This window comes from Parasteatoda tepidariorum, chromosome 4, assembly GCF_982258835.1.
Source record: "Parasteatoda tepidariorum strain Cologne lab strain chromosome 4, Ptep-v5.0, whole genome shotgun sequence".
NCBI lineage: Eukaryota > Metazoa > Arthropoda > Arachnida > Araneae > Theridiidae > Parasteatoda > Parasteatoda tepidariorum.
In genome coordinates this window covers 100,356,754-100,381,754 of record NC_141758.1, presented here as the reverse complement: position 1 = coordinate 100,381,754, position 25,001 = coordinate 100,356,754, and the positions used below count along the sequence as shown (strand labels likewise).

Genomic DNA, 25,001 nt, shown 5'->3' with positions numbered 1-25,001 from the left:
AATGGACTGTAGACGACGGTTTCAATTTAAAAGAAAAATGACTACTCTAAGCTAAGTTGTTGTTGTAGTTCATTTACGTGAAGACATGCTCTCACAATTTTGATCCTCTGCAGAGGGAATTACACCCCCGCTTCGGTAGCCTGACGACCTGCACCAACACCTCCTAGAAAAGAGTAGGCCTCTGCACGGGTTACCATAAATATCCTTTAGTAGTTCAAACGTAATGACATATTTCGTATTTTCAACCACTGCGCAGCTTAGTACCCTGAACGTAATGACATCTTTCTTATTTTTCGTCAACTGCGCAGTTAACTTCGTCACATCGGACTACTAAATTGATTCGTGCTGAGGCCTTCCTACTTCTAGGAGGTGTTGCCTGCACGCGAAGTCGAGCACTTTACGGTAGAACAGTTTAACGAGGACCCATACTGCACACCCTCGATCCCTACGCAGACTAATTCAAGTGGTCACCCACCCGTACACTGACCGCAGCCAATGATGCTTGACTTCGGTGATCTGTTGGGAACCGTGTCTTAACGATCGATCAGTTCACTGCGGGACTACTCTAAGCTGAGAATATGATACTAGAAACAACCTATTAAGTAAAATATGTCAGGCTAATAAAGGTTATCGGTTTGATTGTGTGCGATAGATTCTGTAAAATGGTCGATATTACTGTGTCTAGAAACAAAAATATTCTCTCTTTTTTTTTAAAGCGCGATTTCTTTTGAATATTTCTATATTTAGCACTAAATGCAAGTTAAAAGTAACATTTTAAAATGAAGGAAACGATTTATGACAACGCAATGTCAGGGGATTTTGTACAATAAATCAGAAATGATAAATGGCTTTGACAAATAACTGTTGTAAGTTTTTTTTCCTTAGAAAGTGAGATTTTGTAGTGTGGTGTGTAATTGTGAAGTATGGCCAGTAATGTGGGGGTTTTATTAATATATGAACACAAAAGCCATGAAAATACGATTTGTGTTGAGATTTTGTAGTGTAATGTGTAATTGTGTGGCTTTATTTATATATGAACACAAAAGCCATGATTTTTATATCTCTCAGTTTATGTATGGTTTTATTTTTATAATTACTCGGTTATTTTTAAAATTATGTTCATTAAAAGTGTTATGGAAGAATTTTTTTTTCTTTATTTGAACAAAAAAGCTTTATTCAATATAAAAATACGTAAATTAGTTTTGAATAAAATATCGTGATATATCGAAAATTATTGATATTTTCTGACGATGCATCGTGATATTAAAAACCGAGATATTGTTTAGCACTAGAGATGATACAATCCCTCTGTTTTGTCTGGGGAATTACTTAAAAAAAAAGTCAATTGGATACACCAATTAAGTTGTTTTACTTACAAAATTAATTAACTTCGAGCAAAGTTGTTAACGAAATCAGTCAAACCTTTTCTGTTTTATTCAATTAATCGTAAAGTTAAAAATTTGATTTCTCGAAAACTGTTCGCTCGATTTCATTCAAATTTTTTATTTTGTCATTTAAAATTGTATGATTTAAAATGATGTAAAAACTTGTATTAATTACTATTGGAAATTTTTTCCACTATTATTAAATAATTAAAAAAAGATATTATCAATGATAATTTTAATAATAATATTAATAAATGTAATTTATAATAAATAATATAATATATAATAATACATATAATATATTAATACTATATAATTATATATACAAATAATAATATTAGAAAATATCTATTAATTTTTTTTACATGAAGTTATTCTTGAATAAGCGAATTTTATAATTTCGTACAAAATTTTCCCATTTTCCTAAAAAGTAAACGAGATTTAACGAAATCCGTAAAACATGAATTTAACATGAATGGGTTCAAAATTTTGACCCGTTCCCCTATTTCTGTATGGGGACCATATTTTCTAGATTGCGGTTAACCCCACCCCTACTATGAGGGTCAAGATTCCCGAGTTCGCAGGAGGAAAAAAAATACGCGTTTTTCCCTAGAAAGTACGTTTTCATGTCTTATTTCGTAACTTAAAATATCTTCCTCATTGATTAATTATCATAGTTAAGGTTTGGTCTTTTGACCATTTAAATTGAATCCTAGAATTAGATAAAAAAGTTATTCAGAGTATTTCAGTTCATATAATTTACTTAAAATTAATATGAATACTGTCCGATTATTCGATGAAAATTTTAATGACGTAGAAGATGGAGTAGAACATTACGAATCTAACAATTAGCAGTTAAAGACTCACTAACTTCAGATTAAACAAACTGCATTTTTCTAGAGGTCAGGCTGAGCTATTCTTGAAAATCGCTTAAAGTAAATTTAATTCCTCCATAATTTATAATTTTAACCTTAATACGCGGTTTTTTACATATTTAGGTAATCCACGTGATTGACTTTAATTTCAGACTCGAAAAACTTTCTTTTCTTTATTCGTTTAAGAATTGAATATATTTACCAGAAATGTGTTTTAACTAAATATTTTATTCCGTATATAAACAACTTCCTGTTTCGAAAGGGTCAAAGGCCAGTACACGATTCTTTACTTAAGGTGCTAGGTGGTGTTAATCTACCCCCGCATAGAAAAACGTTCCATTATTTTCGAATTAATTATGGTAAATTGTTTGGCTTCAGATGAGTTAGTCACGTTTTGTTTACACGCATTACGATTGGATTATTATTTAAGAAAAAATATTCAATCATAATATAGTATGCGGTATTTAAATGTTCAATTTAAAAACACTTTCACCCATGTTGATGTTTCAAAACGCTAGAAGCATAAGTAGTTATTGGTTTCCGATTTATTGAAGAATTTTATCATATTTACGTTAAGTTGTTTATAATCGTAATACGTGTTTTATTGTTTTTAATATCGCTTATTATCAGTTGTTGGAATTGAAAGGCTTGAGGAAATATAGTGATTAAATACATTGGAATTTTAATAAAACATTTCTGTTAAAAGGAATTAAAAGATAAAATTGCTAAAATGACCTAAATCATTCTTAAAAAAATTCAAAATAATACATTCAAAATTCTTAAACCGTAAAAAAAATTATGCTGTTTGTTTAAAAAATGATTAAATTTGAAGGGCCTGAGATAATATAGTAATATGCCACATTCATTACAAAGGTGACTTTTTTTAAAACTTCTGTTTCTTTGTAATTTTTCCAGTTGGGTATCTCGTAAGTTTCCAAAATCGCCGGTAGGTGACAACACAATAGATAGAAACATGTTGTTGCATAGTGGGTTTACCAAACACTCTCAAAAACACTTTTTGATTTGAAAATGTGGCTTATCATTTTTTAAAAGTATTCTCACATTGCACTACCTATAATGCATACACTAAGAATATTTGCCAAAATTGAAATTGTCAAGGTCATTGATTAAAATGAATATATGTATTGTATGTATATATATTTTTATTATCGAATGAAGTCATGATGACATTTGCTTCCATGCATTTGCTAACCGTATCCGCGTTTACATTTAAGTTATTTAAAAATATCTGAGGAATCTAGAAATATATCATTTCTTTTAGTGTTAGAGAAGACGGTGTGCTACCACGACCTGGGATGCTTCTCCAATGGTCCTCCATTCTATCACCCGATATATCGTCCCCTCAGTGTTGTACCGCAGTCACCCGAAATCATCAATACCATGTTTCACCTTTATACTCGTAGAAACAAGAATAGACCCGTTTTTCTCTCCGTTAAACGAGGACGAAGCATTAAGAAGACAACATTCAATCCATCTGCATTAACTAGGATGATTATTCACGGTGTTAATGACAATCAATATATCAATTCTTGGTTCCAGGTTAGTGCGACTTTATTCAAATGAATGGTTTTATTTAAACTGTTAATGAACTTTCCATTTAATGTTTTTACTACTTCGTTAAAATAAGACAATTTATTGTATTCTCTTACATTCTCTTTTATTTAAAGAGCTCAATTTTATAAATTCTCTTTCATCCCTACTTAGGCCGAGTTTCTAACTTCGATACATTCTCCTAATTTGTTTCTAATTTTGATACATTCTCCTAATTTAATTCCAATTTTGATGCATTCTCTTAAATTTTTTTAAAAATTATGTTTATCTTATTTTTGCTTTTTTAGGTGATTACAATTGTGAATTAAAATCACATAAATATGAGAAAGAAAATTGAATCAAATGGCAAATTAATGTAATGAAAATTCAAACATAATTGAAGAAATATTTTTAGGTTAATATTCAGCGAGTAAAAAATTAATAAAAACAATTTTCAGGTGTGAAAGTGTTAAATGGTGAATGTAGTATTAAAATTAATGAATAGCTTTAGACATAAAAAATGAAGGGCGTTAATGAACGGAATGATTAAATGAATCATAGTAGAAAATGGTTAAAAAAATTAATAAAGGATTTCATAAAGGAACTGATTTAATGAAATTAATATGAATAAAACAAGGTTTAAAAGAGTTTATAAATAAAAACTAATTAGTCCATTTGATTTTAGTTCTTTGTGCTACATTGCAATAATTCCTTTTTTCAAATTAAAAAAAAACTGTTAGCTCGGGTGTTTTTTATTAGGTAATTGTTTTTAATGAAAGACAGTAACTACAAATGAATAACATAAATATTTAAATCTGAATAAAAAGTCTCAGCTCTTAACCTTTATAAAGTGGTAGGTAACAGAAGAAAATATCCAATTAGGTTTAAATATTTACATCATTGCAGGATTGAAGTCAGACATTTATAGTTCAATAACGACTTTATCTCATGAATTAGTAAATGAAAATTTAACTTTAATGCCTTCAATTCAAAGCAGGAATGAGAGTCGGAATAGGTGAATTGAAGATTCGACAGGGAATGAATGAAAGAATGTCATAAAACTGGTCATAGTTCGTGATTTTCAATTTTGTTCTGTGTTCTATTTGTTTTTTGGTGCAGAGGCTGAAGGACGCGATTCTGGAAAGAGCAGACGAAAATGTCATCATTGTGGATTGGAGCGGATCCAATAGATTTCCTTACACAATTGCTGTGGCTAATACAAGAGTAGTTGGCGCAGTCATTGCACAATTCATCAATTACTTATATGTACGTATACAAGCTTTTTCCATGATCTTAAATTGTTAAGTATTATATTTAATTTATTGTGTATATACCCAATCATCAAGGAGGAAATGTGTAGGTTGAATATATAATTGGAATATATTGGAATATATAATAAATTTATCTTATACATATATGAGGATGAATGATTATGTTCTATAAATTAAATCAAAATATGATTCTGATTTTTAATTTTAAACATTTATTTTTGTATAAAATAGAGAATATCTGAACACTATCCAGTTAACAAATTATTCTAGTGGCACAAATAGTGAAAACTGAGCACGTCAATATGTTTCTATCACAAAATTGCCAACGACGCTCTGCACACGTCGGCCGGTAATTATCATAAAGAAGTTGTTGTTGTCCTAGGCCATTAAGACAAGGGGTACGATTGTTCTTGATTTTCAGTGGCGCCATCTATGGTCAAAAATTCGACTTCTGTCACACCTATTTATAGGGCAGACCCATTCACACATCCATTCATCCTCAGATCGTGATTTTGACCTGAACCAGAGAACGAACAATCTCTAATTCAGGTATAGTTTGTAATGGGAAATATAGAACTTTGTGAAACGACAGATTTAACGTGCATCAGTCACAATTTATAGCAGGGGGAGTCTTCGGCCGGCTGGATTCGAACCCCAGTTCTTACGAACGACAGTCCAGCTTCCTGCCAACCAGACTATCCCGGCTACATAGAAAATAAATTCGTGGTTAATATCACAGAAATAGAAAAGATTGTTCTATAAAGCATCGGACACTCACAGTGAGTTTCGGTAAACGCATCTGGAATTTTCTTGTAGGCGTCGCTAAATTTTGCTAAAATGAATATTTTTTTAGAAAACTGTTGGGGCTTCTCCTGAGAGTTTTCACCTGCTTGGGCACAGTCTTGGGTCACATGTAGCAGGCTATGCTGGAGAGAGACTTCACAAGCTTGGAAGGATCACAGGTTAGTTTAATAAATTCTTGCAAATAATAATGATCTGCATAGGTTTAAAGGAACTGAGTTGTCATTTTGATGGATTGGGGCTATATCTGTCGCTGGATATCAGGATGTCTGGTAAACGCACAATGCTAATCGGATATCGGTCCCAAAAGTTAGGAGCTTTAACCTCCATGGCATCATGGTTCAGAACAGACTGTTGCAAGATTTCTTTACTTCTTTAATAGATTTAATATCTTATGCAAGTCTAAAAATAATTTTTGTCTTTAGCCTACATCATTTCTGTTACTGCACTGTGGGCCAGAAGACTATGATTTCTGGCCAAAAGTCAAAAATTAAATTTTCAACTAAAATATGTGTAGGCAGTTTTAATATAGCCCAAATTAAGTATTCATACTCATTCCAAACATTATAATTTACTTTTTGGACCGACGAGAGTACAATGTAATGAAAAATATATTAATAAATTTTTTTTTATATGTAACTTTTAAATTTTTATTTCAGAACTATATATAGGAATTTCACCTTACTGTTACGTTTTTATCAGAGTAATTAGTCTGAAATTATAGTACAATTTTTCAATTTGCTGGATTAGTTAATACTCTTGACTAACTTATAGTTTATATCTTATCATTTGACATTTTACAATGTTTGAATGACTTTCGAAACTTAGTTCCAAGAAGTTCCACGAGGTAATTAGTTAAACTTTTTTTGTTGTCTTCTTTGATGTTTTTTCTTTCGAAAAAACCTGCCTCATTTTGCCCGTATTGCAAAGGTGGACTAAATATTTCGATAAACAAAAATTATGTTTTTTTTCTTCATGTTTTCGCATTATTTTGTAATATAAGTTCGGAAGTATAATTTGATTTTCATTTTTAATATAAAATTACGAAAATTATTATATTTTCATTGCTATATTTAATTATTTAAATGTATTATATATATATATAATTTTTTTTTTTTTTTGCTCGCCATATTTCAGCCGCCATTTTGTTTTTTTGGGCATTTTTAGTGTGTTTCAAAATTTCAACTATGAATTCAATTTACCTGCACATAAAAACCCCTAAATAAAAACCCCCCAAATTTTGAAACAAATTTTATCGAAAGAGTAATTTTGGCCACGAAACCTTGAATGCTGGCCCACTGTGTACTGTAAAGAATGATTTGTTTTTCTTAATCACGCATGCAAAAACTTGCAATATAATTTTTTGTTTTGTTTTTGTTTAATTAGTTTGTTTTGCATATGGCTAATTTAACTTATAATTTGAAAAGCATAATATTATATATTCACATGTTTTGGTTAGAACCGTTACTATGAAAGATTCTCGACATCGCTGAAGTATAAATACAGAGAGATGACGTAGAGAAAGGATGCAAATACTAACTACATATTTTATATGTTTGAAAAGCACTTAAAGTATTCAAATAAACCTAAAATCGAAGGAGTATAATGTTTTTTACCAGCAAATTATTTTACATAGCGCTAATGAAAATTTATTATTTAACAGTTTAACATCACTGTTTTTCACTTTTAGTCACTAATTTTATTTATAATTAGTATTTTGAACTGTAATAATTTGCCCTTTCATTATTACTTTGTATGAAACCTTCATTATAAATGAAACCAGACTTAAACAAGAATTTCACCCTCAAGAATACATTTTTTAAAATATTTTCAGCCTGTTTTAATTAAAAAAAATTTAAAATTTAAATGAATGATTTTTTTAAGAGAAAAATCACAGTTTATTTAATTGAATGAATTTAAAAAAAAAAAACAAATCAAGGGATTTAAATAGCGATTTTAATCAATATTTGAATCAAGTGATTTAAATCATGACAACCCTGATTCAAATCAATTTCATTCACCTAAATATCACTTGAAAGAAGTGGACCTATAAGGAATTAAATAAATGGGGATTAAAATCATATTTAGAATACCTCTCTGTCTAATTCCCTTTTACAGTTAAGTTCATTTGGGAGAAAATAGATTTCTTAAGAGGAAAAAAGGCATAATAAAATAAACATTCATAAAAACTTGGTAAATTAAAAATCCTGTGGTCAAAGGTCCAATTTTTATTACAATTCTCCGTTTCTCCGTAAATTAGCTGGCGGTTATATGCTTTCATCAACTTAATATCTTTGCAAAAGTCGTCAAGAATAAACGCTTTTGTATATATTTTGTTCATTTCCATGTGTCATTTAAACCTTCAATCTACTATTTCTTTTTCTTTATATTCCACATTTTCGCTATTTCTTTCTATTGAAATGCTATTTTAGGTCTTGACCCCGCTGGACCTTTTTATCGCCGAGTTCCTGACAACGTTCGTCTTGACCCGAGTGATGCTGTGTTGGTTGATGTAATCCACTCAGACCCGGGAGAAACTATTCTTGAAGGTAAAATATTTTTTATTTATTTTGTATGCAAATTTGGCGTAAATTCTTTTCTTGCAGTTATCTGAAAACGTTGAAAGTTATTTCGATAAACTGGCTATTTTCCTTGCTTAAAAAAGAAAACTTTCGTGTATTAGACAGCGGCAAATCTGGTAAAAATGAATTGATAAGAACTTCCTTACGACTGTGAAATTAGCACAAATTGAGGTTATGTCAGCGTTCTCTAAGGAATTAAATTAGTTAAAAGAACTTTACAATTGTATTGCCTCGAAATTAGTACAAAATATTGTTATGGTGACACTCTTGCGTGAATTGATTTTTTCAAAAGAACCCCTTAAAATTTTTATTTTTTTAGAATCAATACAAATTGATTAATTTCGGGTTTACTCTCACAAGAATCGAATCATTCAAAAAAACTTCTTCACAATTGTATTATTCCAAAATAAATTTAATGTGATGGTATGACGACATTCTTGCAAGAATTTATTTGGGCAAAAAAAAATTCTTAAAAATTTTCTTTTCTTGGAATCTGTAGAAATTGATGTTGTGGCGGCACTCTTGCAAGAATTGAATAGGGCAAGATAATTATCTTACTTTTTTCTTTTTGTAAAATTAGAACAAATTAAATTAATTACCAAATTATATAAAATGCACTGTTCTGGATAACCGTGGTCATATTATCCAAAGTATCCTGTCCCAACTGTTCTGCATAACAGTGGTCATATTATACGTAAAATTTGAACCCAGGTGCCACCCTTAAAATAATAAAATTACCTTTTTTTTCAAATTTGTTATATGTTGTATCTAAGAAACAAAGGAAATATGAACTACACCACGGTGGCCGATAATAAGTCATTCCGATATTGCTTCACAATTCGTAATTTAAAATCTGTAGCATTGTCACTCTCTTTTACATAATTTTAAGGACAATAAAATAAGATACTTTTGAAATAAGCAATTTTTATCGAAAGTGAATGCATTTCAAAATAATTCTTACGATGCAAAAGTTATCACACAAAGAGGTGACAAGCGTAACGAACTAATACCAACCTTTATAACGCTTCACTGATTTCAAACGACTTTTTCGAGATGATATTTATTCTAAGACGAGGCTTGAATATTAAATACATTTTCCATAATTTCCTGGAAACTTAAGCTATTTTGAATTAGTGATTTAATAATTTTTTCATTGTTTTTTTAACGAAATTAATTATGCGTTCATAATCATTACTTTATGCAACATCAAAAAAAAATCATCTTCGAATACAAATATGTTTATTTCAGAACAAAAAAAAAATAAATAGTTTTAATTGACAAAAAAATTTGTAGCTGGAGATTTTATACGACGAATCAAATTTAAGAAATACGTAGGATGATTATGATATCTGACAAGCATACCTTTAGAAATTACCGAATAAATTTTTTTATAATAGTACTATGAGGTAAGCGCCCAAGAATAAGATTACAACCTATAATCGCGCTCTCTTGTTTAGAGTTATAGTGGCAGAATTTCTGAATTTTCTAATGAGAACACCGATTTTATTATTTTTTTTCTTTTAAGAAGAGTTCCTCCCAGTACAAAATTTAAAAAGGAATTGAAACGATGTTTTCAGTAAAAATAATTGCGATGCTAAACTAGAGCTATTAAAAAAAATTCTTGTAGTAAGCAAAAAATTACTCATTACTGTAGTAAGTAAATACTCATTTTAATCATAAAAATTTGTATTATTAAAGTAACAAAAATATTTTTAAAATAATAAAAAATTATTAATTTTTATTATTTTAATTATATTTTTAAATTATTTAAATATTATTTATTATATTAAAATATTATTTATTATATTAAAATATTATTTATTATATTAAAATATTATTTATTATATTGAAATATTATTGATTATATTAAAATATTATTTATTATATTAAATGTAATTTGAATTATTAAAATATTATTTATCATATTAAAATATAATTTAAATTATTAAAATATTATTTATTATATAATATTATTGATTGCATTTATTATTAAATTATTAAAATATTATTAAAATTATAAAAATAATTATTATTAAAATATGTGAATAGTTGCTTTCCGCAGAAGAATCATTTAATTCTCAACGAGTGTTGAGTGTAATCGCATAGAAAATAAAATTCTAATATTTGTCAGTAAAATTTAACCAATGTTATATGAATGAATCATTTTTAACTAGTAATATGAATTCTTTAGTTTAAATGACTCATTATGATAATGTTGATAAACAAACTAACGACTTGAATGCATTGATTTGAATTATTTGTAATAAATTGTTTTCGGATTAGGTGAGTTTAATACATTGATTTATTTAAAAATTTATTTCATTACTGGTTTGAATTACTTGCCTAGACCCATTTGTTTTCTCGATTTATTGGTAGTTGTACTTTTTTTTGCATGACATATGTATGCATACTTAAATAAAAATACAAAATATTTTTCAATATGAAATATTGAAGAATATTTTAGCTGTAAAAATATACTACTATGCGTCAATAATTGTCAGGATAAGTGTTCTTAGAAATAAAATTATGAGGACAATATTTATCGAAGCTCTCGTTCTAGGCACACACATATACAATACTTAAACAAAATTAATAGAATACTGTTATTTATGCAATGAAAAATATCATAATTACTTCAGCTGATTGAAATGAATACTTTTTTGAGTTAAACTTGACAAATTCGGAACTTTTTTAAATTATTCTTGACGAAGCAATGAAAAAGTACAAATTCGTAACACCTATTGTTTTCGCGTTAAAAAATCTTTGGTACATATTATAGTAATGCTCATTCAAGTCACCCTCATTACTTTTGGACAGCTGCAATTATAGTTATGAAAATAGTGTCTAGGTATGGTAAAGTAGTGCGCTACAAAGACCGCTAAAAGCACCACCTTTTGGAAGGCGGCAGAAGTACTATTCCTTTCTAGAAATCAGTTGAGATAAGGGAAAAACAGGAACTATGAAGTTGTAGAAAGGAATTATTAGTAGAAAAAGATATTTTGTGACCGTTTATTCTAGACACTACTTTTTAACAGTAGCTAGATTCCATAGTCTTTATAGTTGACTTAGAAACCACTACCTTTCAACAATAGCTTCATTTCAAAGTTTTTTTAGACATAATTTTTTAATATTAGTCGCATTTTATTGTCTTTTTAGTTTACTTAGACATCGCTTTTTAATATTAGCTACTTTCCATTGTTCTTTTTAGTTTACCTAGATACCACTTTTTAACAATAATCGCTGCATTCCATAGTTTTTTTTAGTGTACCAAGACACCACTACTTTTTAAACATAGCTACTTTCCAAAGTCTTGGACATCATCCTTTAACATTAGACATCACTTTTTAACATTAGACATCACTTTTTAACATTAGCTACATTCCATAGTCTTTTTAGTTTACCTAGGCAGCACTAATTTTTAATAATAGCTACACTCAAAAGTCGTTTTAGTTTACTTAGACATCACTTTTTAACAACAGCTGCATTCCATAGTCTTTTTAGTTTAAGTAGACACTACTTTTTAACAATAGCTATATTCTATAGCTAAGATGATGAGTACGGACTTGCGTATTTCGTATCTCTCGTCTGAGCATCTGTTGAACATACCTATCGATATTCTCTAATTTCTATGAATATTTAACCATCCATTTTTCAATGTAAAACTTCTAAAAATATGTAAACTAATGAGAATGGGAGTATTATACTAAAATTAACCTTTAAAAAATGTTATATTTTCATAGGTTTTGGGACAGCAGAAGATGCAGGAGATTTAGATTTTTACCCAGCAGGTGGAGATCCTCCTGGTTGTGATAAGACGTTAGCAAGATCTATTGTGGAAGACCGTCCTACTGAAGGTATGTTTAACATCTTAACACTCAGTCATGTTGATTTTACAAGTTATCAAATTCAAGTGCTGAAGAGCATTCTTTAAAGTTACTTTTCAAAATATTAATCATAAAAAAAAGTCTGATTGCTTTTCAACGCGGAAGCAAAGCTTCAATTTTGTTCGGTAGGGCCACGATGGCTCAGGGGATAGAGCGTTCGCCTTCCAATTAGGTGAACCGGTATCGAATCCCAGTGATGTCTGGTCTATACGAATTCCGCATGCGGCTCGCACCGTGCAATATCCTCAGTGGTAGACGGATGATGGGTTAGAGTTCAGTTGTCGTCAGGCTAACCGTGGGAGGTTTTCGTGGCTTTTCTCTTCATGTAACACAAATGCGGCTAGTTTCATCAAAAAGTCCTGCACGAGGGCAATTTTCTCCCAATACTTGATCCTGGAGTTCCCTTGTCTTATGGATTGGATTCAAACTTACAAGGCTACGGCGTAGAACATTAGTTGTAGTAAACCCAAAAATTGGGTCGGCTGTTCAACAACGGTTATAAAATAAAATTTTGTTCAGTAATACTACCTTGTTGATAATAATTTCACGGGCTTTAAAAGCGGCAAACAGCTTAAATATTTAAAAAAAAGTGAAATTTAAGAAAAATCTTTAGTCCCCCCCATCGTGATTGATATTTAATGAATAATACTCAATTTAGTAATTATCAATGAATAACACTCAATTTTAGTAATTAGTGAATAACACTCAATTTTCCGAATTTGGTGTCGAACAACCTAAATAATTGCGTAAAAAAATATTTTAATTCAAGTTAACACCAAAATCGGCCGTTCATATACAGGGTTATTCAAAATTCCCTCCGGGGTTTCGAAGAGGTATAGTAAAAAAAAAAGAGAAGAATATGGCAAAAAAGAACATATGAAATTATTCCGAAAATATTCAAGTTTTAATTTAAGCAGTTGCCGGTAGATGGCAGTAAGATGTACCACTGAAGTCAGTTGTAGTAAACAAAATGGTGTTTACAGGCGGAGGGAATTATGAATAACCCTGTATATACTCTAAAGAATGCAGTTAAATCTAAACAATAATTAAGAAAAATGCTCACACAAAGTTTGAGAGCATTCACACCATCCGTGAATTCTTTCCTCTTCAAAATATGCCTATTTTGTCGAACTTTATACACAGTTCGAAGATGTTTAGATGTCAGTAGACAGATTTGAGTACGAAATAGCGTGGAACTTGCTATCGTGCTCGCTGCTCTAGCGTTACAAAGACAAAAGTTTGGCGTTGGGAAAATGCGAGAATGTTTTTAGTTGTGTAATAAGAATAATCAGATATTAATTTTTAAATATCTGTCAGTTGTATTTAATATTTTTAAAATATTCAATTTTTATCCGCTCTTATTTAATTAAGCCTTATTCGAAGTTGTCTTAATATTTTATTTGATATTTTCGAGCTAATTTCACTTTAAAAATTAGTGAGTGGTGTATGCATTCTAATCTGTTTTCACTTTTAATCATACCGTAAAAATAACTTCACGTACGCTTATTATACTCTTATCATTATTATACGATAGCCTGGTCGGTAGGGCGTTGGTCCCACGTCCGAGAGTTCGTGGGTTCGAACCCCACCGGCGAGGACTCCCCGTGTAGTATAGTGAATGATTCACGTTAAATCTGTCGAGTTGCGAAAGTCCCCCGTGTTCCCATAACAAATCAAAACCTCTGGGGGTACTGGATTGGAGATCAATCGTTCTCTGATTCAGGTCAAAATTACGATCTGTGGATGAATGAATGGATGTATGAATGGGTCAGCCCTATAAACGGGTGCGACGTATGGTGTGGCAGAAGTTGAATTCTTGGCCATAGATGGCGCCACTGAAAAACAAGAAACGCACACTCTGCCTTATATTTGCTCGGTTTCACCAAGCAGGCTTGACCGTGTGGCAAGTGCCATTAGAAACAACATTATTATACGACTCTTAATATACAATTTAATATTACTAAAACAAAATATTGTGGGTAACTACTTTACATCAAATGTAGTATGAAATGTATTACGTCACTAAGAACTATCTTTTATGTTTAATTACTACAATAATAATATTTGGTGTTATCTAGAACCTTTGGTAGTTGCCACCATTCTTGATGAAATTTTTTGCAGTGTATAGTGTGTCAAAAAAACGGACCACCTTGTATAACTTTTGATATAAAGATCAGATTTTCACGTTCTAGGACTTAATCATAATGGTTCGAGGGGGTAACCTCAATCAGGCTAATTAATTAGTGTAGACGATATTTTAAGTTACGAAACCACGCACAAAACCGTGCTTTCTCTGAATAGACACACCTTTTTGTCGATGGATTCGGACTTCTGACCCCCAAAATATAGGGGGTGGCCGCAAATCTGGGAAATATGGTTCCCATAGTTCGGTCAGGAGAGTGACCCAAAGTTTGAATCCCTTAATGTTAATTTTACTTTTTGAGTATCTTGCCATATCTTAAGAACTCTTTATGGGAATTGAAAAATGTTTGCACGCAATTATAAAAAAATTGTTCCTTTTTTTTGCTGACATATACACGGAAGAGCCATTACATTATGACCACCCTCTATCTATAACAATGGGCTCACCCAGGTTTTTATGGTTTCTCGCCCAGAAACAATGTTTTCATGGGGCACATTAGGACCCATAAACCTCATAGAACAATCTCTCACGTTTGTAAGCTATTTGAACATAGTTGCAGACCAGGTTCACCCATTCATGGCAACAGTTTTTCCTGAGGGGGATGGTGTTTACCAACAGGATAAGGCACCATGCCATAAGGGTCGAATCGTCGAGGTGCATTCCAGTGACTTTCAAGTCATATCTTGGCCTCCAAATTCACCTGGCCTTAATCCAATAGAGCATTTGTGGTCCTACTTGAAAAACCAAATTCGTGCTGCCACGCTCCCCTCTCGCAATGTGAGGGAATTACAGGATCAGTTGGTGAGCGCTTGGTACCAGACAACTCAGACTACCTATCAGGAGTATCCTGTGGAATCAATGCCACAGCGGGTGCTGGCAGTTTTGAGGGCTAAAGGTGGTCCTACATGCTATTAGCAGGTTGGTCATAATGTAATGGCTCTTCGGTGTATATCCGCTTAACACAAAAAAATATAAAGTATTTTTTTTAAGTGTTCGACCTTTTATTTTGTAGAGCATATTTCTTATATGAATAAATTTACTTAGTTAATCCGATTATTTTCTTTTTCAGCAATTGGGAACTTGGTATCTTGCCAGCATTACCGAGCTTACGAGTTCTTCATTTGGTCTTTCAATCAAAATGGCTGCCTCTTTGTAGGGGTGGAATGTCCATCATGGGAAGAATTTCTGAAAGGGAACTGCAATTGTGGTCTACATGGCGAGCTGTGTGCAATTATGGGAATATTTGCTCCTACCTATGCTTTCCCCAATGGAAAACATTATAAAGACAGAAGACTGTTTTTAAAAGTGGGGCTTGAACGACCTTTTTGTGGTAAGAAAATGGCTTTTGTTTGCGATGCAAGGAATTTCATTAATTTTCAAATTCTATTAAAGTTTTCCCAATAAAAACCGTAACGACTAGGTTATCTTTTTAAACAAATTTCATTAATTTTCAAATTCTATTAAAATTTTCCCTATAAAAACAGTAACAACCATGTTAACTTTTTAAACAAATACATCTGTATTTATGAAAGTGGTGTCTAGATGGTGGTGTCAAGCGGTTATACGATTCAGTTATACGATGCTAATTTATTGCAACAATACTTTTTTATTCGTAGCAAACATTTCACACATTTTTAGAAATATTTATAATTTTCCTATTTAAGAGCATTGCCAAGGCTTTTATAAAAAGGGGTAAGTTCCTGTCTATACATTTCATGATTTGTATTATACAAAAAAAGTTACAAGCATATTTATAATAAATATTTATAATGAATATTCATAATAAATATTTATAATAAATATTTATAATAAATATTTATAATAAATATTTATAATAAATATTTATAATAAATATCTATAATAAATATCTATAATAAATATTCATAATAAATATTTATAATAAATATTTATAATAAATATTTATAATAAATATCTATAATAAATATTTATAATAAATATTTGATAATAAATATTTATAATAAATATTTATAATAACAACAAAGCGTCATTAAAATGATGTAACATAACATTACTAATGTTACATAATCACTTTAATATATCAGTCGATTATAAAATATGTTAAAAATACATAAAGTTAAAAGCTTTGTCTTTTTTATGAAGATGGGAGCATGGAATATACAGTGATTATTACAGGGTGGTGAATACTGAGCTACAAGTTAAAGAAAATGTTTTAAAAATTACTGTGTTCAAAAAATAGAAGTGAATTTTAAAAATAACTACTGATAATCCTATTAATACTGGTTATAAAACGAAAAGGCGTGACCATGGTTTCCACAAATCGTGTTTATCTCCACACCACTATATTCCTACTTTTTACTGAATCTTATACTGTAGTGGAGGCGAACAACATTTGCCGATACCATGGTAAAGGAAAGGGAAAAGTATTTAGAGTGGGAAAATCGCGTAATCTTAAGGCAACTATTCTTTTTACAAAGACCATTCTGTCTGATATGCTCATTATCAGTGGCTGTGATGTGGCGCAGAAGAATAATCGAATCGATCCTGTTAAATACGAATACTCAATAATAATAATCGAATGGTGTTAAATATAAAAACTCAAATCGAATCTTAAATTACATAATATGTAGATTTTAAAATTCTGTATGAAGCTAATATAAATTAGAAAATATTTTTTTTTCAATAAAAGTAGACATGAAAATTTTTTATCTCTCTGGTACTATATTAAGTTAAGTTACTCTTGTGTTATTGTTAAACTATTCTATTTGTCATTTATAGTGTTTTTTTATCGTTTTATCCAGTTTTATTTCAGTATCCATGAAGAACTGGGTTCTTTCCGGACAAAATAGGAACCCTGGCTGCACTGAACAATTCTATGAAAAAAAGTCTTCCCCTATTTCATTTATCAATTTATAATTACACAGTTATACAAATTTTTTAGATATATAGTCCCTGGCTAAATTATTAGACAGTGATATAACACAAATTATTCATGTATTAATTGGTTAACATTGTAATGCAGTACGTTAAAAATAAACACAAATACGGTAAAAATATACTTGAGGGTGCCCCTTGGCGAAATTGGCGACTTACGTTTGGTGCCATTCCTGTTTGTGCGGAACACCATGGTAACAGGAATTGCTGTCAAAACATAATGATATTTCAACAAAACATCGGCCAAAAATTTATAGAATTGCAATAAACCTAATATAGGTAAAATTAATAAACCAAATAAAATGCATTTTGAAACGAAACAAAACTTAATGGAGTAAGCACAGAAAGAAAAGGAAAAAAAACCAACTCACTTCTTCATTAAGCTTGAATATCCTGAGATTTAGGTGCACAGAATTCTCTAATAGCAGTTAGATACTGTCTAAATTTATCATGAATAGAATCTGTGAACCTCCATCGCCACATAAATTCGGCGAAATACGAATCGAAAATGGCGTCTGTGGTACCGGACTGGCGGTGACATTTTTTTCCAAAGTCCCTTTTAATGACTGCCCGCATACCTTCGATCTTATTGACCAGAAGCAAAAGTAACCTTACCAGCAGGTATCCAAAGTAGAACTAACGGACCTCTGAAATTACATATACCGTTGAACATTTAAAATAACACTAAAATCTAAACCAATCAGAATCACGATTGGGTTTACCACAATTCCTGTTACCACGGTGTCCCGTGCAAACAGGAATGGCGCCAAACATAAGTCGCCAATTTCGCCAAGGGGCTCCCTCAAGTATATATTTACCCTATTTGTGTTTATTTTTAACGTACTGCTTTACAATGTTAACCAATTGATACACGAACGTAAACAAGTGCAAACCGGTTTCAGTCACGTAAAAAAAATAAAGTTGTATAGTATCACCTGATAACTAGCATTTTACATAGAATCTTATAGTGCGTCGAATAATTTGACCAGGTTTAAGTGTGATTCTTCACATTTCTAACGTATTTTTTAAAGATCAGGTTTAGAAATGCAATGCGTTTAATTGATACATGATGATTGATACATATTTTTTTTCAGTGCATCAGTATCAGCTGATTATGTACCTGCATAGTGTCGGCGGCCATGCTACATACGGGTATGATGTAGATTACGCAGAGGTGATCATTCGAGGGAAATTGGAGAAGCTTAAAGTTAAACTGGCTGTTGGGTAATACCTTTATGTTTTTTACCGTTTATTCCTGTGCACAGTGGGCCAGCATCCAAGGTCTCGGGGCCAAAATTAGTATTTCGATAAAATTCGTTTCAAAATTTGGGGTTTTTATGTGCAGGTAAATTGAATTCGTAGTTGAAATTTTGAAATACACTAAAAATATCAACAAAAAACAAACAAAATGGCGGCTGAAATATGGTGAGCAAAAATAAAAAAAAATATTATAAATACATTTAAATAATTAAATATAGCAATGAAAATATAATAATTTTCGTAATTTTATACTAAAATGAAAAACAAATTATATTTCCGAAGTAATATTACAAAATAATGTGAAAACATGAAGAAAAAAAACATAATTTTTGTTTTTCGGTATATTCAGTCTACCTTTGCAATATGGGCAAAATGGGGCAAGTTTTTTCGAAAGAAGAAACATCAAAGAAGACAACAAAAAAAAGTTTAGCTAATTACCTCGTGGAACTTTTTGGAGATAAGTTTCGAAAGTGATTCAAACATTGTAAAATGTCAAATGATAAGATATAAACTATAAGTTTGTCAAGAGTATTAACTAATCCAACAAATTGAAAAATTGTACTATAATTTCAGACTAATTACTCTGATTAAACTGTAACAGTAAGGTTAAATTCCTATATATATTTCTGAAATATAAATTTAAAAGCTACATTAAAAAAAAAGTTTTTAACATAGTTTTCACTACATTGTACTCTCGTCGGTCCAAAAAGTAAACTATAATGTTTGGAATGATTACGAATACTTAATTTGGGCTATATTAAAACTGCCTACACATATTTCAGTTGAAAATGTAATTTTGACTTTTGGCGAAAGATCATGGTCTTCTGGCCTACAGTGTTGTGACAGAATCAGAGCAACATTGTCGCAGAACGTTATAGAGTTCTTGCAGAAATATTTTTCTTTTGGGAAGAAAAAAAAATTATTTTCTTTTCTGCAGAAATTTATCCGTTAAATCTGAATCGTGCATTTTAAATATTAACTTTTTGGTCTTGATCAACTTACGCCGATAGTATCGTAAATCCATGTAGTGTTTCGATTGTATTTTCTGCAGTTTATTGATTTTCACGTGGATTTTAATTAACCCGATAGATTTCAGACGATATTGGGAAATTCGAATAGTGCATTTGTTTACTTTTTAAAGCAAACGATCCTATCGTTTTTTTTTTTTGGCAAGTATTGCTTTTGATTTCCATATAGTTTTTAAAATCCTATATTACAGCAGTAGTAATAGCCGGGGTACAGGGGACGGAAGGGACGTCATCTTGGAAAGTCAAGAAGTGCTTATTTCTGCCCGTATGCAAACTGGAAGTTGCTTATTTCTGCGGGCAGATTCAAAGATAATAATTATATGTTTTATTATTTTTTTTGTGAACACAGCGCTCATATTACCTTAAATTAGTAACATAAACATGCATTATTATTGAAATTGTCTTGCAGAAATATATTAGTGCTAGAGAGTTTTGTAGCTGAAAACCCGCAAAAATTCTGCAACAGGGTTGCTCATGCGGTTTTATTTGACATCAATAAAATTATTTTTTTCAACTTTAATTCTGCAGGGTAGAAATTATAAATATCGTTTTACTTCTTGCGCTGAAACTCAATTTTTTTTATTATGTTAATATAATTCTGGGTTAAAATGTAATTTTTTTCTGCTAAAGTTATATTATTCATAAAAAGTAATTAAAGTAATTAATATTCATTAAAAAGTAAATAATATTCATTAAAAGTAATTATTATTCATTAAAAAGTAATTAATATTCATTAAAAAGTAATTAATATTCATTAAAAAGTAATTATTATTCATTAAAAAGTAATTAATATTAAAAAGTAATTATTATTCATTAAAAAGTAATTAATATTAAAAAGTAATTAATATTCATTAAAAAGTAATTATTATTCATTAAAAAGTAATTAAGATTAAAAAGTAATTAATATTCATTAAAAAGTAATTAATATTAAAAAGTAAATAATATTCATTAAAAAGTAATTAATATTAAAAAGTAATTAATATTCATTAAAAAGTAATTAATATTAAAAAGTAATTAATATTCATTAAAGTTATATATTTCACGTCGCTAAAACTGGAATTAGAATCTTTTTATTTTTTAGCCGTAGTTCTAAGATTAATTATATTTTTCTGAAAATAACTTCTTCAGTTAATTAGTTGTTTTCGTAACTTTCTGTGCATAAAGGCTAAAAGGTAAATTTCACCACTTCGGTACTATAACTACATTTTCAGCTGCATCTTGAATTAATTACATGGGATTATGGAGTGTATATAATATACATGTAAGGTTAAAGTAATGAACCTGTCCATTAACAATTATAACTTATTATTAATAGTAACGTGTGATTATTATTAATAATAACGTATTGTTATTATTAATAATAACCGGTGTTTATTATTAATAATTAATACCCGATTATTAACCATAATAACCCGCTATTATTATTAACAATAAACACAGGTTATTATTAACATTAAACACCTGTTATTAGTAATAATAACCGACGACTATAGCCGATTTATAGATATAAGCCGATTTATTGCAATAATCGCAACGTACAAACACGCGTTTAGTTAAAAGACAACATTCACTTACTCCATGTTATAAAACAATTAGCGTGCAGTCACGTGACCTTTACTAGGGTACGCACCGATATTGTCTTTATAACAGTCGTTAAACAGCCGAGCCAATTTTTGATACACAGCTACTAATTTTCAACTCCGTAACTTTGTAATTTTGAACCCAATCCAGAAGACAAGGGAACTCGTGGATCAAGTATTGGGAGGAACTTTGCATTCGTGGATGACTTTTTGATGGAACTAACCCGCATGAGAAGAGGATTCTAACCCATGATTCGTCTACATCTGAGGATATTTTACGTCAGTACTATGGTCGGTGCGAGCCGGGTGCGGAATTCGTATCGACCAGCCATTCCCGGGATTCGAACACTGGTTCGCCTCATTGGGAGGCGAGCGCTCTATCCCCTAAGCCACCACGTCTCGTGCAAGTTTAAATGGAAATATTGCTGTATTTGTTTTTTTCATTTTAATGAATTTCAAACATATTCCTTCCTTAAAATACTCTTCGATGTATATAATATCGCAAATAATTCAAGACACGTTAAAAATGATTTCGAAATCCGGACACATACATCCCTATTTATATCTCTATCATTATTATTATTCCTTTTTTATATCTCTATCCTTATTTACAAACCGCATGTCTCTTTGCAGCGTGAATCATGCAAAACCAACACAAGCGAAAAAATTTCTGGTCTCAACCGATCGACCCATTGGAGAAGTGTTATCTGTTACCATTTCGTTCTTGCCACCAAAACATCATCAGGAATCCTACATCTCAACTCATCTCCATGGATATAAAGAAAGCACGATAGTGGAAAAAATGGAAGTCAACTACCTTTATCCACTGTAAGTATATTACTCACGAAATCTTAGTGTTTTTTTTTCTCCATGCGATATTTTAATGTTATTTAACAGGTTGGGCCGCTACAACTGCTTGTAATATACATTTTAATCTTTATCAAAATAAGTCCAAAAAGTATACATATTAGGAATGACAAATTATATCCGACTATAATATATTCGTAAAGAGGAATGCTTTTTCAAATAGAGAAATTTTGCTCTTTCACTTAGCCCCCCCCCCCACTTATTACGTATTTTATTTTTATAATTTCATAACTGTCGTTGATCAGTCAATCCAATTTTTGGGTTTACGACTAATAATGTTCAACTGCGAAGCTTTGTAAATTTAAACTCAACCCAGAAGACAAGGGAACTCCTGGATCAAATATATTGGGTGAAATTTACCTTCGTGGAAGACTTTTTTTGATGGAACTAACCCGCATTTGTGACACATGGCGGAGAAAACCATGAAAACCTCCCACGGTTATCCTGACGTCAAGGGGACTCTAGCCCATTATTCGTCTACCACTGAGGATATTTTAAGTCAGCGCTGTGGTCGATGCAGAACTTGTATGGACTAGCTATCGCTGGGATTCGAACCCGAATCACCTCATTGGAGGACGAGCGCTCTATCCCATGAGTCATCACGGCTTCTACTTATTACTTATGTAGATAACTTTCACCTACTACTTATCAAGTATATAGTATTCTGTGCAACTCATTTGCTATAACTACAGAATTTGTGCAGAACCTACGTACAAATTGTTAACTGTCCAAAATCTTTTTTTTTCTTATTACCCCTTTGACGCAGAATTTTTATTAAACATATTTTTCATTATTTTGCATAAATTTAGGTCAAAATAAGTGGAAAATATTATATTTACTTTTTTAATAATTTATGGCTATTTAATACAGCATGACACACCGATGTCTCTTTGTGCGTCAAAGATGAAAGTTACCGAACATTGCTCACTTCAAACGCATATTTTCAGTTTAGGGAAACAATTTTTCCTCATTAAAATTTCTTAAATTTACAAAATCGCAGGATCGATACATTTTTGAAGCATTGATACATTTAAACATTGAAAACATACGCGGATTGATACATTTTGAAATTGATAGATTTTTGAATAGGAACGAGAAAAAAAGCAAAACTACTTTTTTTGGATTTTATATTGTAGTACAAATATAATTCCGATAATCTGACAGATTTCTTCAGTAACAATTATATTGTTTTTTTTATATAATTAAAAAAATACCAAAATATATTTATACTTGCAATTAGAGCTTCAGAAAAAAATATATAAAAGGGACACCGGTGTCCCATTTGCGTCAAAGGGTTAACACACTCTTTAACCTTGATTTACAATTAAATGTAACTTTTATCTTATATTTTCAGGCCCAAAACTCTCACTTCTAGCTTGCTTTGTCGAACTTCTGAAGCCCCATACAGACATGGTGGAAAAACATTTACGCTAACACCACACTGCTATTAGTAGAAGTAATGAGAATGTGTTTTCTGTATTAATCCTGCAGTTCCCTGGCGGGTTCTTTAAGACAAGCCATGAGATCTGCCAATTAAGATAAGTGATTCTGCATTTGTTTACTACACACACTGGCCAATGAATTAGATCTATTTTTCTTGGATAGATTAATAACATTATATAAATAATACAGGGTGTTTATAAAGTCTCGAACTCATTTTGATGTTTAATAACTCATAAAATAATAAAGATAGATTAAAATTAATAACATAAATGGTTAGATAGACTCAAAAAGTTTCATGACTCTTGTCAATGAACTTCCACGTGTGCCCCCTTCGTCGCACGGAGAATATCAAGTCGATAGTCAATTTCACGCCAGGTAGCGGCAAGCATGTCGGCATCCACAGAGGATATTGCGGTTGCTTTTAGGTCATCAGTGTTCGACACGATCCTCCTGTAAACATTGTCCTTTATAAATCCCCAAAGAAAAAAGTTTAGCGGCGTTATATCAGGTGATCTGGGTGGCCAAGGAATTGGACCTCCTCGCCCAATCCATCTTCCTGGAAAATGGTCATTCAAAGAACTACGAACGATGATACCCCAATGAGGTGGTGCACGATCTTGTTGCAAAAAGACATGTGGCTGAAGTTCTTCTAGTTGTGGAAATGCGAAGTTTTCCAACATGTCTAAATATACGACTGATGAGACCGTCTTTTCTGTAAAAAAGAAAGGCCCAATGACTCGGTCGTGCATTAGTCCACACCACACATTAACCTTTGGGGAATCCCTTTGTGTCTCACGGTATTCATGGGGGTTTTCAGATCCCCATATGCACACATTATGGCGACTAACAATGCCTGAAACATGAAAGCTTACCGACGTGCTTGCGCTACCTGGCGTGAAATTGACTATCGACTTGAAATTCTCCGTGCGACGAAGGGGGCACACGTGAAAGTTTATTGACAAGGGTCATGAAACTTTTTGAGTCTATCTAACCATTTATGTTATTAATTTTAATCTATCTTTATTATTTTATGAGTTATTAAACATCAAAATGGGTCCGAGACTTTATAAACACCCTGTATTATATTAATAATATTATATTTATATTATGTAATTAATTATCATGGATAAATAATATTTTCCTCGATATCCTTTTGCACGAATAAAGTATTCGTTGAATCTGCAAGTTTCTGGAATGCATTTATGTTCAGCACATTGGCTACGCTGACTTCAAAATCCTGTAAATTAGATGGAAAAGAAGATTTCTGTTTTATATATTTTTCCGACATGTCCCGAATATTTTTATTTGGTTAAGATCTGGAGTTTGCGATGCTGGAAGTCAGATTGGTGTTTATTGAATCAATTTTGTTCACTTCCGGTACGATGTACTTATGCTTTATCGTTCATGAAGTGCCCGTC

General features: G+C 31.0%; 1 protein-coding gene across 1 annotated transcript in view; it reads left to right on the top strand.

Moving 5' to 3' along the window:
- The window catches only part of LOC122271004 (pancreatic triacylglycerol lipase-like), a 36,168-nt gene extending 12,537 nt beyond the window's left edge, over window positions 1-23,631 (top strand). Inside the window, exons 2-10 of the mRNA XM_087161823.1 lie at window positions 3,543-3,820; window positions 4,931-5,077; window positions 5,936-6,044; window positions 8,316-8,432; window positions 12,206-12,319; window positions 15,562-15,822; window positions 18,500-18,629; window positions 21,907-22,101; window positions 23,495-23,631. Of these exons, the coding sequence (XP_087017949.1) occupies window positions 3,543-3,820; window positions 4,931-5,077; window positions 5,936-6,044; window positions 8,316-8,432; window positions 12,206-12,319; window positions 15,562-15,822; window positions 18,500-18,629; window positions 21,907-22,101; window positions 23,495-23,591 (1,448 nt within the window). The 3' untranslated portion in view covers window positions 23,592-23,631. The remainder of the gene's footprint in view (window positions 1-3,542; window positions 3,821-4,930; window positions 5,078-5,935; window positions 6,045-8,315; window positions 8,433-12,205; window positions 12,320-15,561; window positions 15,823-18,499; window positions 18,630-21,906; window positions 22,102-23,494) is intronic.
- The last annotated feature ends 1,370 nt before the right edge of the window (window positions 23,632-25,001 follow it).